General features: G+C 40.0%; 1 protein-coding gene across 6 annotated transcripts in view; it reads right to left on the bottom strand.

Annotated features, from left to right (window-relative positions):
* The window catches only part of lsamp (limbic system associated membrane protein), a 741,226-nt gene that overhangs the window by 36,689 nt on the left and 684,819 nt on the right, over window positions 1-19,718 (bottom strand). For all 6 annotated transcript variants that reach the window (XM_084951574.1, XM_084951573.1, XM_084951576.1 and 3 more), the window contains one exon: window positions 3,836-3,961. In XM_084951574.1, the coding sequence (XP_084807700.1) occupies window positions 3,836-3,961 (126 nt within the window). The remainder of the gene's footprint in view (window positions 1-3,835; window positions 3,962-19,718) is intronic.

Here is a 19,718-nt window from a genome sequence, read left to right as displayed (position 1 = left end):
ACTGTGAAATGCTGACTTTAAGACTGGATGTCTCCGTGGAAACAGATGACAGCCATAATCAGTGTGGACAGCCTGAGAAACCCTGCTATTAACTATCCTATAAACAAATCCTAGGTTGGGATATCAACCCGGACAGTTGGTTGAAAATGCTCAGCTATGGCATTCGAGGCATCATTTGTCACTCGACTTATTTGTTTCTATGAAATTGCTTCAGGTTTTATCTGCGAGCCCTCGAGAAAAGAAGTTTTACAGACAAAACTTTACAATGCTGTATTCCAGAGCTGGCTCACTGTCTGATTTTTATTGACTTCTTGGGTTGTTATACTCCGTTTGGCTTGTTGGTTTTTATGGTTTGGTCAGTTTGATTTAAAGTAGAACGTTGTGCTGTCTGTATTAATTGTCATTGTTAGGTTACAAGCAGGTTAACAGTCACTTCAATTATTATTATTTCTTTTTGGTTGGAAGCTTTTAAAAATACTAACTTCACGGATTAATTCGATTGGTGGTTGGTATATTACAGCCCACGGTACAGGAATTTTCTGTACGTGTTTCCAAGCCATACAAAGTGTGGACTGTTTCATCAATGTAAATAATTTAAATACTTAGTTACTTAGTTCTGGAGAGACTTTTGACTTGGTAAGACAAGAAAGTCTGTCAAATGTACATTTATGTCTGCCATCGATCTTTCCTTTATTCTGTCATGTTTAGTTTGGGTTCCTGACAGTTCTTCCAAATACATCGAATTTGGAAGTTTAGGGTTTGGACGGTGATCAGACTTTGGAAATACATGAATGCGCACGATCACGATCAAAGAAGGGCCTTAAAAAGACAGAAGCCTAAGGAACGTGTCTGTGCCGAGCTTATCTTCTGTTTGTATGTGTGTGTATGGATGCCAATAAATTTTCACACATTTATGGACAGCAACATGCACACAAAGAGTCATCAGTGGGAATATGAATATTCATGTGGTTATGCAATAATGAGCTTCAGCCAGACTTTGGCAGTAGAATCCGTGAGTCACACTCGAGGTTGCAGAAGAGTCACGAAATGTAAAAGTTATCTTTAACGTTTTAAGAGTTTACTTGACAAGTAATAAATACATTATGAATATTCCTCCTCTGTTCCTTTATAACACTGATTTGTGTTAGGGTGAACGTATGGCGTGAATGACCACGATACCTAACAAATCATCAGAGTCAGTTAAGTGTAATGAGCAGTAAAGGCTTGTAGTAACCTTGTTGTTGAACATGCATATATCTCAGATTGAACACATCTTGTTTTTCCACTTATTGACACAGATGTAACCTTCTGCTGTGGTTTACAGTGAAGATTAACGATGTTGTTTTAAAGTATGTTAAATAGAAATGCTCATTACGGTAAATGTGGCCATACTATTATGGACTTAAGCTTACTCTTTACACTGAATATTTAACACTGAGTGAAGGCTCAGAGTAAAAGATTTGGGCCTGTACTTGGACTGGAATTTTGGGTCTCATGAACATCTGTGGCCTCAGAAAATAATTGAGAGCATCGCTAGGTGTGGGAAGTGGCGTTGTCACCTTAGCAGGCAAAGGCGTAAAGCAGTCACACTACAGGCTGCCATCATTATCTTGCCCAGCAGTGCCTCATATGCTCTTGAACTGGGTCAGACTTATGAATTCTGGAAAGAAAGAGGCAGCACACCGAAACAACAATAACATCAAAATTTCCTATGTTTAAAATGGTGTGGAACCACAGGTGCATGTGTAGACTAGTAACTAATACAGCCGGGACACCAACAGGATTTTCCTTCTATCACAGTGTTCCAGTGAATAACAAAGACTTACCGAATGTGCCTACCTCCTGTATCCTCAGTAAATCACAGAGAAATTAGATAATAAAAAGTGAACCTTCCTTACTGAACTATACACAACTTGCAGAGGCGTACTTATGAAGATCAGGTATATTGCAGAGTGAGACATCTACGATTGAACATTGCTTTTTCCCTCCTCTTCCACATTTCCATCAATTTCCTTGAAACAAAAGCTGTTCACACTTACAAAGGAACTTTACCTGCAGTAACTCTGAACTTTGTGGGATCCCCTTCAGCTTTGCAGACAGAAAATAGGAGGGTGCTTTCAGTTTTCATTAAAGCAGCCAGTCGGATCCATACGACTTGCAGAATTAGGTGGGGGGTAAAAAAAATCACTCTTCTTTAATGAAAACAGAGAAAAGAAAAAGAAACTTCTGATTTGTTCTGCTTCCAGGAGCAGGAAACAGATGTATTTGATGAGAGCTGTCTGGAGTGCTGACAAACCGATGCAGTAATTGATAAAGACACATAAATAGAAAGACTTTAAATCAGAGCAAGGCTGCGATCAAACCGGGATGTTGTCAACTCGAGCATCTTCATCCATCAAACTACAAGCTTATCAGCAGTTCGAGACATTTATCTTTTCTCTGAAACTGGATTAAATCCCAAAGCAACAATGTCGCCAATATCTGAGGGATGCACATGTATGGAGCGATGCAACACAACCCAGGTCCCCTGTACACTTCAATGGCATTCATAAACACCAGCTTGACAACTATATGCAAAAAGCTAATATAGGGATTATTTGAAAGTTAAATTTACATGCATTTATTAAGGTATATAAGCTTCTTGAATAATCCTGGCTGGATATTTGACCACTTTTCTTGGCAGAATTGGTAGAGTTTATTTGAAATGGTTGGGGCTTTGGGAAAACAGTCTGGTAGCCCAATGTTCGGGTTAAAAGCTTGAAAAAAGAAGGCAATTGGACTTCTTTTAGTTTGTGAATACATTTCACCTCTTCTCCATGAGGCTTCTTCAGCTCTAAAAACAAAAGGTGGAAACTAGCTGGTATGTATTAACAGCTAGTGGTCGGATTTTTCCCCTTGGCAGGTGAGGATACATTACTGGTCATCATCACCTTGCCCCACTTTATCATGTGACCTACTGAGCGCAACTGAAGCAAGGTATGAGTGAGGGTTAAAGTGGCTAGGAAAGGTTCTCGAGACTGCATTAATGTGAATATCTTCTAACACAGCCTACCTTAATGTTAGCCTACTTTATCCATTCCAAAAAGCAGTTTTGATTTGTGTTTGTGATCACTGTCCTATTGTAAAACTTATTTCTAACATCTTGCGGTTGATTTAAAGTAAAGTTGAAGAACTTGAATGTAGTCATTATTCCAAACATGTTGTGCAATGTACTGTAACCAGTACCACTCACAGCAAAACAGCCCCACAGCATGATGCTGCCACCACCATGCATGACAGCTCATTCATTGTTCCTCACTTTTACCACTCCATATATATACCTATTGCCATTGTGGCCAAAAACTCTGGACTTTCCTATTGTTTTGAGTATTTGCCGATCCAATGTGTGCTATGAAACAAATCATAACATACAAATTGATCCAGAAAAATCCAACATTGTTAGTTAATTGGCTGCAAAATCAGTTTCAGCCACAAGCGACGCAGATCAGCTGATCTCAGTCTTAGCTGGTATCTTAGCTGATACACTTCTCCACCTACCCTTCCATCAACTGGCTCATATCTCATATATAACATAGTATTTGAAATGCTTTAGCCTGACCCGAGATTCATCTTTCATCTATCTATCTGTAGCCATATCCATTTTCAGTGATGGGATTCTCGCCTCTGCTCTCTCTGGGTCTCAGAACAGAGTTGTGTCACCAAATTTAAGCTTTAGTAAAATTGACAGACATCAATCTTCTGCACTCAAAAAGAAAAAAGATGTTTCTTCATGGTTTGCTTAAGAAAAAAAACAACAATTCAAATGTGATAATGAGTACTGATTAACAGTTCTTACCTGATGGGTTGAGCAGTCGCCAAGTGATTGCAGGATCTGGTCTGCCATTGGCCAAACAACTGAGTGTCACGTTACTGCCCTCATTCACCGTAATGTCATTTGACACTTGGTAGATACTGGCTGGAACTGAAGACACAAGAGAAATGACAACAAGATTAATAATGCTATTAAATATGAGCATGAACGACAGAGGATGCTAATTGTCATCAAACCCATGCATATTCTCACCAAAAACACAAAGTTGCTTTTTGTTCTTAACCATACATGCATAAAAACTCTTAGATGGAGACACAAGCTAACCTGGATCTTCTCAGTTAAAAGTAGGTGTTCAAAAAGCTTTAGAGAACTTTTTTCTGCCCCTGTTACTATAACCCTCAGAGGTACTTATGGTAAACTTTCTTAACCCAGGATCCAAATAAGCAATTTAATCCTCTGCCCCGGGACCTGAGCTCATAAAAACAGATTGCCTGTCTTGTCATATGGGGACCCACCAGACGGCTGCCGCAGATTCACTTTGAGTTTATTTTGAGGGAAGTAGGCTTTATTTAATATATAATCCAAATTTAAGGCTGAAATGAAGATCCCGCTATACGTGCATGCGAATTTGACACTGATGTTCAAAGCGACACGGCGCCGTTTCATCTCGTCACAGATCATCCTGCCTCGCAATCACCGATTTACACATCACTCCTGCTGCTGTCACACCCACACAAACAAACAGAAACACACAGAGGAGGGAGAGTCCTTTCCTGTGCCCTCCCTCCTCCTCCCCCCACAGAAAACAAACAAACGCCACAAAAATCCCATAAAAGAATTAAGACTTTACAGTCAGTGAGTCAGCAGCTAAAGTGCAATCAATCATGAAAGATGTAGAGGGAACGCATCAGTGTTGTTTCCTTTTTTTTTAAAGGATAAAGTATCGTATATGCAGATGAGAGGCCAAAAAATACGTAAAATGATCAATGACTTTGGAATAAGATGAATGCTGGAACATGCATTATGCAGGAGAAAAAGCAAGACTGACTGTTTTTTTTTCTCAAAAACTTTAAGTTACTATGAGTACAATAAATGGATTTATTATTCTAATTTCAGGGTCTGTGTTCATACGTATGTGTGTCAGATTTATATTCCTTTGGGCTCAACAAACTGTAAACCCGGCTATATTAAATGAGGCACATGCACAGACTCACAGATCTCTATTACAGTCAGCAGGAATCAGTAGGTTTTTACTTTACTTATAAGCGCTTGCTGGCAATCCTTCTACCTAACCGACCAGGGTATCATTATTACCTAAGAGGAGAAGGAGGAGAAGGAGAAGGAGGAGAAGGAGGAGGAGAAGGAGAAGAAGGAGGAGGAGGAGGAGAAGAAGGAGAAGGAGGAGAAGGAGGAGGAGAAGGAGAAGAAGGAGGAGGAGGAGGAGGAGGAGGAATGGTCTTTTCTATCTAGCTATCCTCTCATCCACTATGTTTTTGTTAATAACTGAACCCCCATATCTGTCAAATAGTTCAGTTTTGAAGGAACTCTCTGAATCCAACACAAGAACAGTTGGTTCCCATTTTACAAACACTCCTGATAATATAGCCACCAGGAAGGAGGCTGGCAGGGTGAAGCGAATTCTGACAGTCGCCTGTGTTAGTGTGAAAGTTCCAGCAGACAATAAGCCGTGCACGGTGATTGTGAGGCATGAATGAAACAACTGATGCCAATCATCTAATAGAAGTGGGATTTTTACAGCTCCTTCTGAAACAATGTCATTTCCTCCTGGCACCTCGGAAGGACTTGAATGCATAAAATGTTAGTTTTTCAGTTATTCTGAAAAAAAGTGTAGTGTATGTGAAAATGAGCTTTATCTGACAAAGCATTGAGAAAATCCAAATGACTTTCCTTATTTTTCAGTAATTCCTAACTGTGTTTGTTGCTTATTCTAAATGGAGCCACTGTTAATTTAAAGCAACTAAATGAATGTCTCACTGATCATGCTGACATACTTTGTCATGAAACTATGAATAATCTGCAAATATTAAGATTCATCAGAAAAGCAACAGGTAGCAAACGGACTTGCTTGATCACCTGCTAATTTCAGTTTTTGCTGTGAGACCTCATGAAAACAAGAAAATGATCCTACTGTTGATTCCTGTAAATATTACTCCTTAAGTTTATGCTATAATTCACTAGCTCCTAAAGTTATTTCATACAGTGTGTTGTTTATTTGGTTTAGGATATTTATTAGAGCATGAATATGTTGTGATTGACAAGTTGTTGGCAGATCCAGGTCTCAGTTTTGTAATGTCAAACTTAAAGAAAACAAGATGACAATGACCAAAATACCAGCCTTGAGGCTCCAACAAAACAATGGGTTACATTAAGATTTTCTTTTTTGATCCTGTCAGTGTTTTTGATCCTGTCAGTAAACTAATCAAGAGTGTAACGTGCTTTCGGCGTCATAGAACATGCTGCTAAAAATAAAATGCAAACTCTGTAGTTCACGGTCTGTCATGTACAGCAAATATTACATTTTACAGTAGAATCTATTATATCTGAGACTGTACAAAATAGACCAGTGACTCTTTCCTGTTATTATATAACAAATGACTTTTCATAAAACATAACAATTATGCTTCCTTGCTAAAAAAGAAAAAGACTGAGCATCCGTACGCCTCCATATTTCATTAAGTGAAAACATTCTGTTCAGTTTCTTCACATTTACATTTTTCAAACAGCCTGGTTCTGTCGTTCACTTACCATTTATGGATAACCATTACTAATTAGAAAGCCAATTTGTGTTTGCCTTTTACATAAGAACTAAATTCACAAAAAGCCTTCTTTGAGAACAGATGTTATCAAAACCAGAGATGTGTGAATTAAATTTGAAGCCATTTTGACTGACTTGCATTAATGCCCACACATGTCTCTATCTCACCCCACAGCGAACTCTGATTAAAAAAAAAAGAACTCTGTCTTCATCATCACAGAGACGTGAATTATCACTCCGGTGAAGTACGAATTTAGGAGGTGTAAAGTTGTCGAAATATTAGAACAGCATGATTACTCAAAACAAATGTTGTTATGTGCATGAGAGTAATGTGGTTTTGTCATTTATGCATAAAAATCAAAGTAAACCATTAAAATGTATTGTTTATCTGCCTGAAAGTGTCAAAGGCCCCAGAATCAGTTGTAAAAAGCTGTTTTGGAAATTTAACACACTTCCAGCTTTCAACAACTGCTGTCAATTTGTCCATAAACACAGCACTTAAACCCTTACTGCTCCATTAAAGTTACTCATTGGCCCGACAATAAAGACTGTGCTCCAACTGTGCTCTGGTTGTTGGTGTTATCCACACCAGCAGGTGTACTTAGTTTTCTTTTTGCAGTGAAGTTTGCTTTAGATATCGCACCATTGAGTTCTGATGCCTACAGCGAGTAAAATAAGTATTGAATTGTCACCAATTTTCTAAATAAATATGTTTCTAAAGGTGCTGTTGACATTAAATTCTTACCAGATGTCAGTAACAACCCATCCAATGACACAGGGAAAACGTATTGAACACACTAACTGAAATTTATTTAATAATTTGCACAAAAGCCTTTGGTGGTGATGACAGCTTCAAGATGCCTCCTCTATGGAGAAACTAGTCATGTGCATTGCTCAGGTGTGATTTTGGCCCGTTCTTCCACACAAACAGTCTTCAATGACTTGTTCAAATCTTATTCTTCCCGCTGTATATGAAAGCCTATTGTGCTTCTGATTGCATAACTAACAAACACATAAATGGCAAACACATTTGTAGCAACTGAGTGGGAATTCATCTGCTATTTAAATCTGATAGGACTAGCAGTGCTAAGCTGAAATAAAGCTGCCATGTTCCTCCATATCGACCGTGTTTTTCTGAGAAGCAATATTTCACTGGTTGTATCTTTCAGATTGTTTCTCCAGCAAAGTTATTATAGAAATTTTGTCTCCGTACAGCATCAGTAAAAGCTGGCAAAAGCATCACTGAACTGGCATCTCGCTTTCTTTCTTTAGCTATCTCACAAAACACTCACACTGACTCTCACACACATGCACACACATGGGTGCACAGCGACCCCAAGCAAACGCTTTCTCTAATACGAAATGACAAGACAGAGTCGTTCCAAACGGCCTTTTAAATGAAGTCATACAGAGTTATCGCTGTAGTCAAATGACCAAGCCAAAATGAAGATGGGTTCATCAGATATGCTGAGATGGAACAGGGGGATGGCGGGGCGGAAACATTCGATCGAGGTGACAAAAACCCAATTGACTTTTTTTTCTCCCCAACCTCAAAAACAACCAGCAGCGGGTGGGAAAGTTGATTGGCTGAGTAGAAAGTGTGACTGGAGAATTAATCCTCTGAAGCATAGATAAAAATGGATTGGGGAAAAAACAACTGCTCATACTCTGATAACCCTGTCGCCTCTATAAATGGGAGGGAAGGCCAGACTGGGGGAAAGAGGAGAGGACTTGTACAAAGCAATACAATAGTGAAAGAAAAGAAGTGTGAATTACATTTCAGCTCTGGTGGCTATATAGTGCCTGGTGTACAGATGTCAGGAGTGGAGGGGGAGGAGGCTGTGAATTGTAATCTTAGTCATAGGTCAACCTTCAAGGAGCAATGTTGGAAAGGGCAGCTTTTTGAAACTCCACTTTGCATCTGCAACTACAGGAAGGATGAATTCCACAATGATGCACAGCATCTCTGCTGACGTCTGCACGTTGGCAGGGTTTGTGTGAGTCATGGGAAACTATATTTAATATTTTAACCGTGTACAATTTCACGTGAACAATCATTTCTCTACACGTTGGGGACTGTATTCTCAAGTGGACCTACTTTTAACTTCATTTCTCTCTTCCACTTCCAAAAATAAAGTTTGTTAGTATTCATAGCTAAAAATACAGCAAGCTACAGTTTAAAGGAGTTTTCCATTTCAGATTTAGCAGGTCTGTATTAAAAATAACAAATAATAATAATATATGTCTTTTTTGGCTAATGATCTCCTGTTTTGTTTGGAAATAAATAAATAAATCTGTGATGTAAACAGTATAAATATGCTGACCTTGCTTTCAACTCAAATTTCAAACTTCAAAGAGAGAACGAAAGACAAGAGTGCAAAAGACAGAGTGAGAGACAGCCGAACGAGGCAGAGAAGAGTAATTAAGGAGGAATGTGTTTATGGTTTAGCTTTGCTTCTTTAAGTGTGTGGGCACGCACAAGGAAAGAGAAAGAGAAACCACAGGCAGTTCCTTAGTCCTTGTGACTGAGTATTCACCACAGAGATGCTTGGTGGGCTGGGCATTTTAAGCAAAAAAATGCCTGTCTCTGCATGATAACAACTCACTTTCCTTTAGCACTGTCTCTAGATACAGACATCTATTACATTACAGAATAATCAAACCAAGATGATAATGTGATGTAAAGTATTCATAACATGAATTTGTGTGCTCTGATTTTTAGTGGTGATATTATTACTGTGGTGGCGAGTCCTGATGAAAGTGTCCACCTCTGCCTCTGTCACTGTGTGTAGTGCCAGTGACAGAAGCAGTAACAGAGTGGCCCCAGGTTAATGATAAAGAGACCTTATAGGGGTGGTAATGTTATTTTATAGGTTTTGCATGTGACGCTAACTTTGTACATACCTGTTAGAACACCCAGATTATAGCAAATAAGATTATATTTTACAGTAATAGCTTCAAGTTTGGTGAGATTATTGTAAAATAAGAGAGTCTGTCCAACAAAGTTATTAGAGAAGCTGTGTCTCTGTCCGAACAACAAACAACTTGAGTAAGTGTTAATTTACCTCACTTTAAAAAAAAAAATTGTTTTTTTAATATAAACACAAAATGAAACACTTGAGATACAACATTTTTTCTGTGAGACTTCCTGGGCAGAAATCAGAGCTTTCAGAGGAAACCTGTGCATGCACTTGTAAGAACATTCAAACTCCACACAGAAGGGCCCTACCCAGGTTTGAAGCCAGGACTCTTGCTATGAGACTACATGTCTGTGAAGATTCTCAGTCATCCAGGTCATCGTAATCTAAGGAGCTTGAAAAGAAAAGCGTCTGGACTTCTTTAAGTTGCTTGAAGACGTTTCACCTCTCATCCGAGAAGCTTCTTCAGTTTTAGGGTCACATGGTGGAGAGTCCCAGATTTAAACATGTGATTAGGTAGAGGGTCATCAGGGGGTCCTTTTGTCCCTCTTTGTGGGGAAACTCCCACTGGGTTTAAATCTGGGACTCTCCACCATGTGACCCTAAAACTGAAGAAGCTTCTCGGATGAGAGGTGAAACGTCTTCAAGCAACTTAAAGAAGTCCAGACGCTTTTCTTTCCAAGCTCCTTAGACTATGAGACTACAGTATTAACCACTGAAACACCATGCTGCCCAGTGGTTTGATCGTATTAAATAGAGTTTAAGGCATAGAACTGACTTATTTGCTGAGTGCCTGGTCAGCCTTGCGTGTGCCCATTTACAGTCTGGTCCCTTTCTTGCATTTCACTGTGACTGGAGACATAAAATTTAACAAAAGAACAACCCCCCCCCCCCCCCCCCCCCCCCCCAAACTAATCAGACATTTAAATCACCTTCATCACTGGAATATGGACATTGTAAAGATGGGGAAAAGGGAAAGCTAATGCTAATCAGCACCCATAGCCAGTCACAAACCCACAAGCCAGCAGCTTCGGTATGAGCAAATTGCAGAGACAAGTGGATGCAGAGACAAGGCTGGATGCCCTGCTATCTGGTGAAGATATAAACATACTGGAAAATTATGCCTGAATTTTGTTTTGTTACATGCACCTGGTGCTGTTGCTTTTGCTTAGTGAGGTGAAGTACAATATGTTAGGTAAAGGTGGGTGTACCACAACTCATTTTCAGTTAATCATTTGTACCTTCTTCCAGCAGCATAGCATTTTATATTCAGTTGTAAAAGTGAAGGGAGAGCCTGTAACTTTTAGAGGAAATTATAAAGTTGAATGACTTCTTTAAGAAACTTCTTTGAAGAAAAGTAGATTTACATTTTTATATACCTGTCAATTATAGTTTTTCGAAAGAAAATCAGAATTGGCAGGTCACAGAGAAAAAAAATGGAATTCGCCAAGAAAATTGCAATCAGTGCATCTCTAATGTTAACCCAAGCGTCTACATACCAATCACCGTAAGATTGATAACTTAAGTAAAATCTTCTATGCTGCAGCTGCTGGGAACAAGGTCTGCTCTGTAAGCGTACTTGCTACTTTATGCTTAATCATTATCAAAAATTGAAGTAGGCAGGCATTTGTATATCCTTTTTCTCAGCTTACTGACCACTAGAGGCACTTTACACAACATTTACCCATACAGTCATACAGTGCTTCTTTCTATACACTTTATGGTCTTTATCTACCTCACATTCACAACAGGTTCTTCACAAGTTACCAAACATCATTGTTAGACAACAGAGGTAAAAGTAGGAAAATTATAGTCATGTTGGCCAGCTTGCATTCTAACACCTGCACAGTGCAGGTAGTGGTGACTTGTTTATTAGATTGAATCTGTGTATAAAATCCCAATAATAGGATAATGGCTATGATAAAAGATTATGTATATAAGGACTAACTGTTATCACTGTAAATAACAATTAAGCAACAATAATAACAACAAGACATTGCACATTATATCAGCTGCTATCAGATAATGAAACTGTGGCTCATTATTTATCATCTATAGCTATTTAAAAAAACATAAACCCCAGCACATCAAGGCAGAGAGCTGCACTTTGACACAATTTAAAAAGCAGCTGTGACCAATAAATAATAATCTACTTCATTTGTAGGAAAGAATCTGAGCATTTTACCACCTGCCTTCCTTTAATCACAGAGAACTCAGACCTTAATACCAACAAAAACTCTCAAATTGTTCATTCAGTTTGAATTCGTTCACTAAACTATTTGGTGAGTAATGCTGACACTCCAATCCAGCATTTCTTGAAAAGAAGATGATTCAAGGACACGCTGCACCGTAAGTACCAAGAAAAGCGTTAAAAGCAATGCATGAAGTACCACGCACAACATGTAAAGAGCATTTAGAGGCGGTGGTGTTAATCATGAATGTATGCATCGCTGCAGTCGCTGGGAACATTCAGCTGTGTTATCATAGCTTACCCATCATGCATTTACCATAACCACAGTACCTTAATAATACAACAGCTAACATGTGCAGATATGGTGTGTGAAACTGCAAACTAAATGTAAGCCAAATGGACTTTGCAGAATCATTTAAAATTGATGTTCATATCTACTAATAAGGTTGGAAAATCAAAGCACGCAGAGAACAGTTTGTCAATGTGTGCTGCCAGTCTGTATTAATTATACATGCAATCATGACTGTGTGCAACGAGCAATGACAAATCACAAAACGTCTCCTCCTCTAATGCAAAATGTGCTCATTTGAAACAATTTACAGAAATGTCTCCAGTTTGCCTTAGATCTGGAGAAAGTGCACGTAAAAAAAAGAAAAAAAGTGACTTTGAATTTGCGTGTAGCGCGAACTCGAGTTACAGCTAAATGTAATTTAGCAAAACAAAGACATTTGATTTGGCCCTTTCAAAACTGCCTCCTTCACTTTAAGAAACGTTGCAACACGGGGGGAGGATGATGATGATTAATGCTGTGAACACTCGGCACTCATGACGAAAAAGCTAGAAAAGTGTTTTGACCTGCAAGTTAAAGCCAAATAAATACACAGATCACACAGGCAGCATGATCAGCTGGTGATATCACAGAGAGTGGACCAACATTTGAAGCATAACAGAAAAAAACAAAAACACACAGACTATTACTGTTGCTTGGGCTTTCGCAAATAAAGCTGTAGTGAGCGTTAAATAGGGCTTTGAACAGGAGCAGGGACAGCAGGAGTGAAAACAGGAATGCAACTTTGCCTACATGGATTCTGTCAGACTGCTTTATATCCCAGCTAAACTGTTCATTACAGTTCAAGGATTACGGCGCCAAACTCTATTCCGCTCTTTAGGACACATGTTAAGAAGGAGTAAACAACAAGACAGCTTTGTGCAGCAACTGCGAAATTCACTCGCTTTACCTCGCTACATCACAGGCCACTGCTTAAAATAACAAAAGTGACTTTATTCGACAGAAAATGAGGAGCTGTGTCAAAATAACAGAACATTATCGGTACTTTTTTGTTTTTTCTTTACAAGGAAAGATCGCATGGCTTGGTTCTTTCATATTAAAAACTTAAAGGTATTTTACGGTAGTAAAACATGAATATTACATGTTTTGGATTTTTTTTTCTCCCCCTTGGGCTGATTTGCTCTCGGAGACATTTATCCCCCGCTGGCTCTCAGTGTGACATTTGGAGGAGTGATGTGGCAGCGAGTGCAGAAGAGGCGTGCGATTATGCTCAGCTAATTTGAAACCATTAGAAGATAATCGGGAGAAAGCACTTGCAGCTCTTTAGCTTTTAGTGCTTGGAAGCTTTATCGTCAATTACCTGTCTTCTATAAACAAGGTCAGCTAAAAACTTTCCCCTCCGAACCCCCCCATGGAAAGAAAACAATATAACCAGCTGACTGGAGCTGTCACTGTTCAAACAAGCACAGGTTGCATGCTGTGCCTTAACGCTGGTGTTATTTTATGTTCACATTTGTGTACTTGATTTTGCTTTTTTCTGCATCTCCACTTTAGCACCCTGACCTCACATGGCAAGCTGTTATTGTAGAAAGTAGGAGAGCACTTAGGGCGCTGAAATCATTTTGTCTGGACTTTGGGGTCAGACACACAGGGAAAGTAAATAAAATGCTAACAGAAAAGTTTTTGATAAATCTGCCACAAAGAATTGGCACCCCTACACAATAATATGGCTTAGTGATCGATTTTTGAAAGAGCAGAGGAGGCCAGAGGACGCAGAAACTGACAGAGGAAAGTAAAGAGCAAGCTGTAATCGCAGCGTCTACGTCTCCAAACATCTGCAATGTGTGCACGGGGCCTTGTGGCTGAACCACTGATTATATTCCCCTAAACAGACTCACTCTCAAACACACCTTATCTCAAAGTAATCTATCATGTTAACTCAATGTAATGATAAGACACACCTGCACTTACGTGACTGACACAAACAAAAGCGAACAACTGTTTTGACTGTACTTTAACACTGCAACAGAGGCGAAATATCAGGGAGATTTTGAGACACCAAGGGTTGCTTTTCTGCAGCGATCCACATGCATACACACTGTTTCCTCTGCAGAACTGAACTAAAGAGAGCAGGTCTGAGAAATTGGCTGCTGCTGCTACAGCTGCAGGAGAAGAACCTCGAGTGACCTGGCAGTGCCAGCTGGGATCCACTCCTCCCCTTACACACTGCTTCTAAAATTGAAGAGAAGAAGAAGGAGAAACAGGAGATGAGGGAGGTGACGACAGAGAAGAAGACAGCGCCTCTCCTTCATCCCAGCCGTAGCCATCAGCACCAGCAGTGCTGGCACCCAAGATGCCAGTGAAGCTTTCAAAGGAACACCGGATATGAGACGGATGGCTGCTGGAGGCGTCGATGGAAGTCGGGGAGAAAGGTGTGAAAAAAAAAACCCTTTCTGTGTAGTGTTTTAGTGAAGGTGTTTGAACCTCACACATCTCCGCCCATTCCTTATAATGTAGACCTTGTGCTACTCGGGGACACCAAGGTGAATAATTAAGGAGATGTTGTTGTTTTTAGTCTGTTTTAAGAGTTGGGTTTTTTTCCAATGGAGGTCCTGCCAGTGCAGCAACTCGTAAATCACACGAACATTTAATTGGTGTTTGCACTGAAAGAGATGAAACAGAAGGTGGAAGGTAGAAAAGTGTAGTAACAGTTTTTTCCTAACAAGCTCAACCAAGGAGAACCAAAGAAGTGAATACGCTGCCAAGTATTTTTTTTTACTTCTTTTATAAAATCAACTAATGGCAGCTCTTGTCCTCATGAAAAATAACTGCGTTTATACATTCCACAGAGGCGTTGTTCTTATCTCGGCCTAGCGGAGGTAGCTTCGTAAATCCTTCCCTTCCTCAGGCGCTTTGTGCTTTAAGCTTGGCACCTGTGAAGTGTAGGGGACTTGCCAACAAAAGGCAAAGCAGACTTTGTATTCAAGCGGTCACATGATTTAGAGGTTTATGGTATCACACCGCTAATATGATAATGAGAAAAACAAAGATGGCCAGACAAGCTAAATCCAAGGTTACTGAATCTTGGCTGCGTTGTCCATCTTTCCCTCCACAGGAACCATTTTTTTTTAAGTTATTTAATACAACTTCCTGGCCTTTGCTCTTCTGCTTCCAAGCACCATTGCTCATGATGTCACTTTGTCCATATAAGGGTTACTGGAGCGGGCAAGACCTCCCACAATCCATACACCTATGCAGCTCAAATCAGACGTCTTTTATAACTACTTTCCATTTTCTCTCCATTGTGAAACGACCATCACCCCCGCTTTCTAACTCCAAACCTATTTCCTGTCTCGTTTAGTACAGCTGATTCAGCAAAACCTCGGAACCAAAAGTTGCAGCGCAGGATGGTTTTCCATTTTCGTGTTTCTGTTAGTACTGTTTACTAAGAACAACAGGATGAGCGATGTTTACCCACATGTTTTTAATAAACGGGTAGGCGCTGTGGTGCTAGGATTGAAAAAAATAATACTCCATCATGACTAAGTGAGTGCATATATAAACTGAGCACTGATTTATTACACTGCTCTTCCAAACTGAGACAGTGGCTTATTGATTTATGCAAATTGGAAGTAAAACTAGAGGTTTAAAGCCACAATGTTCTCTCTCTTTGTCTACTTGGGCAGTAAAGTGGGCCTATCAAATTACAGCTTGACTTATTGTGACATTCAGATGGCCTTTCAGAGTTACTCCCCTGATCCTCAGAGGCCCTTGAGGAATTTAAACCAGCAATCTGCACTCACTAATCAATACTACCTGATTTGCCCCCATTTGCTGCAATTCACTAAATTGAAGTGCACCCCATAATGTGGACCATCAAGCGTGCATACGTGTCTGGATATTTCTGTGTTTGTGTATGCATTAACACTTTAGTCCCCTCACCAGACTAGAAGCCTCCAGACTCCTTTGATAGCAGCTATTAACTTTTAACCTCAGAGCAGGTCCAGAGGTTCTTTACTTCAGTCCGCAGCGGTGATGGACTCTCGCTGCTCTAATAGCAAAACGACCAAAGGGATTGATGAGCACAAGCCACCTGACACTTAATGATGTAATCTGTAATTAAAGAAAACCACTCACCCAAATGCACATTTAGATGTTATAAAGGACAGTACAGACAGTTTGGCAGATGCCCTCTGGGAAATAAAATGAGGAGCAGCAGATTATGGGCCTAAATATCTTTAATTATATGTGAAGACACTGTTCATTTAGTACACTTACAATTAAATCTCCACACTTAGCTCCTATCACTGAAATGATTTCTCCTTGATTACACATCACTTCAGGTAAAAGTTTCCTACATTAAAGCTTTAAAAAAGCTTAAAATTTCCTATGAGGGATTTTTCACTCAGTAACTCAACACTATGGCTAAACTCATGTGTCAGAATGTTCTCTCAGTTTTACTTCATGTCAGGGGAAATTAATCAAAGTGTGCACGAACTGTAAAATAAAGTGTTACCATAATTAATTTTGTAGTTTCTTTAGTGGCTTCCTGCATGAAAATATGTGCATATTTAAAGATTTAGTGTTGCAAGAAAAAAAAAGCAGGATAAATTTTTTTAAAAAAAGACAGTCTGAACTTTCCTCAATAATAAGGCCGTTCTTCTAATATAAAATTCTCCCCTCCGTAGCGCTCTATTATTTTAAATGAAGTCACAAAAGGAAATGTGTCTCAGTAGGTTTCAATGTAGTTTTAATTTAAGCTTCAAAATATTTCACATAACTCTTCCCTCCAAACCTGTAACCATAAAAGTCAACCATCTTCCTCTGGTCTCCCTCTAATTGGCTAAACTGGACATACCTACAGCTGTCCGTGACGTGACGCTGCAATAACCAGCTTACAGCGCGCTTTACTCTTGATCCATAGGACACAGTAAGCACTTTAACGGTTTAGTGCCTGTGTGAGCACAATAGTACAGTACATTCACAACACAGCGTCTAGCCCAGGAGGCTGTCACAGGAAATTTCATGAACTGGTACTTTTCCTCCTCTTGCAAGAGCGAATGCTGAGGGAGACTACCCCACGATGCCACACACACACACACACACACACACACACACACACACACACACACACACACACACACACACACACACACACACACACACACACACACACCCTCAGGCTGAGCTTACAGCTGGTTTAGCTGCTGCTTTTGCTATACATAGGGGAAGTGTATTTGCACTTTCCCTCCTGTGACTTCTGAGATGTGACTGCCTTTAACCTACATGTTTATAGACATATCTTACATGAGCATAACCTCGGTCTGCTGTTACCTCTCCCTGCTGCCCTTCCATCTCCGTAACTCTTACCACATCACTGTCACTTTTACCCTGTCTCCTCTCCTTACTGTTTTGTTCATTCTCTCTGTTCCTGTGCTTTGCCTTGAGCTGCAGTCTAATGAGCAAGCGGCTGCCGTCGAGTGCCTTCTAGCTCTGTGGAGAGATAACAAGCCCATATGTTATTTACTACAGTGGACACTGCAGCAGCCGACCCATGCCAACTCGCAAAGACCCTCCTAGGAACAGATACATCCCATCAAGTCTGTAGCTGTGCCATCAAAGGAAGAGACACATTCCTGACTCTACTTTTAGCTGTTAGACGGCTATGCAGTGGAGAGCGGCAACACACAGCGATGAAGTGTCATAAATATTTTCCTTCAGTAAGTGATAACCAATATTATTCTCATTAGTGAGGTGTATTCATAGTGTCTCTCAGGGCTTCCGTTGAGATTAAAGAGCATGTGTATTCTTTAAACTTTAAACTGACTAAGTGATATCAAGACACTTTTCAAGTCGCTTTGAAATTCACCTTAACTTCAGTCGTATGTTACCGTATTTGATACAAAAGGACATCAGCTGAGAACAATTCTGACGAGGCCTGAATCCTCTTAACTTGTCCCTCCCTCACCATTTGCGAAAAGCATCCTTTAATCAAAAACACATCCAACAAGACATATGCTCCATAACAAGTGTTTAGCACTCTCCTGCCTCACAGAAGACTCTTTATGTAAAGCACTGCATCAGCGCCGGCGACCATATGTTGAACTGAAAACCATGCCAGACATCTGGTGGGGCAGTGGGCACTGGGAGATGAAGCAGCCAAGTAGACTCACTAAAAAAACATGAGCATGTAATGCATGCAAAGCACTTGATGACTGTCAGTGATTTCTGACTTTCTCTTTAAATCACTCCAGACACACAGTGATTGTAAAATTCTTTACTGTAGCTCAAACTGAGCATTAAGCAGTTGAGTATATATGAAGGTTTGATGATATTGATACTGTGATCTTTAATAAGTAATATTTATCAGCTTTTAGACTTATTCATCGGTTTTTAGTTTTATTTTATAGTTTTATTGTTTTATTTTGTGATGTGATGTTGCTGTATAACAGCAGGAATTTATCAGGACAAGGGAAGGGACCTCTCTCTTAGCCTGTGAGGGAGGAATGTAGTAGCACACATACCCACAGAGATGAGTGTAGTTGCACTTCACTTGATTTAGTTCCCATTGACACTTGTTTACAGAGGTGCAACAGATTTTAAGCATATAAAATACAAAGTGGTTTTCTCCAGCCAGCAATGTCTCCTGTCCTATATCTGAAAAGGGCTACGGTGCAGTAGACCCAACAAAAGCATTTCATACTTAGCAGCAGTGTTTTCTGGGGACTAGAGTAAATTCATTAGCCATGGACTTTGGTCTGTAACTCTGCAGACTGTTTGGGTCCAGGAAAAACAACAAATACAAGCTAGAGGACAGGATAAAACCCAAAGAGCATAACATGGACACTTTAAGTGACATATTTTCACTTGGTGTGCCTGCCTAGGAGAACCTACAAAAAGCTACAATCATGGCTAACTCAATGCTCATGCTAGTCAGAGGTGCTCTTAAGGTTAGAGTAAGATTAAAGTCTGCCATAGCTTCCCAGTCATTATTTATTGTATTTTTTTCCACCCCTTATTGAACTCTAGTTTTTACCTGTTCCCAGTTGCCTTGTCTATAAACGCTGCTTTGGGCTTCTCTCTTTTGGCTGTTGAGTAGTATAATTTGCATCGCAGACATGTTTATGAGTCCTGCTTGCTTTTTCCAAACTATGACAGACCAACAAATGAAATCCTGCCGTCCCTTGAGCCATACCGCTAGCACTTCTAAAAAGGGAATGAATAGCTTATGTGCCCACTGAAGAAAACCTTTTCTTTTTGATCTAACTGCTGACAGGAGTAGGAAGGAGAGCAGGGAAGTAGACTGCATCCAGGTCTGAGCAGTGTTCAGCTTGATACTGCTGAGCCATCAGGAGGCATCTGAAATCAGATACCGCTCATTGTGTCTGAAGTGCAGTGTGTGCTGTGAAAGCCCACAGAAAGACAGTTCTCAGTATCCATGCCGATTTCTCCGCTTCATGAGCCTGGAAACATGTAAGAGGCTTTGTAGAAGTCATTAATAGACCACAGCAGGGATCTACTGATATCACCAGAACAGGACGAGCAATTTCTGCTAATATCTAGCACACAGTTTTCAATAGTGGCACTTTGTGTCAGGAGTACAACCTATTTGTGCTTCTGCTCTTATAAATGAAGCGAGCGAAAGTATTGGTCTGAATAGCAGGTGGACAGCGAGTTCAGCCACCAAAAGCTACACAAATGAGTATGATTCTGAGTTCTGTAGCAGTCATAGA

The sequence above is a fragment of the Perissodus microlepis genome, chromosome 14 (genome assembly GCF_051167445.1).
Source record: "Perissodus microlepis isolate ML-2025 ecotype Zambia chromosome 14, ASM5116744v1, whole genome shotgun sequence".
NCBI classification, from domain to species: domain Eukaryota; kingdom Metazoa; phylum Chordata; class Actinopteri; order Cichliformes; family Cichlidae; genus Perissodus; species Perissodus microlepis.
The sequence above is the reverse complement of the archived record's forward strand: the minus strand, read 5'-3'. Positions and strand labels throughout refer to the sequence as shown.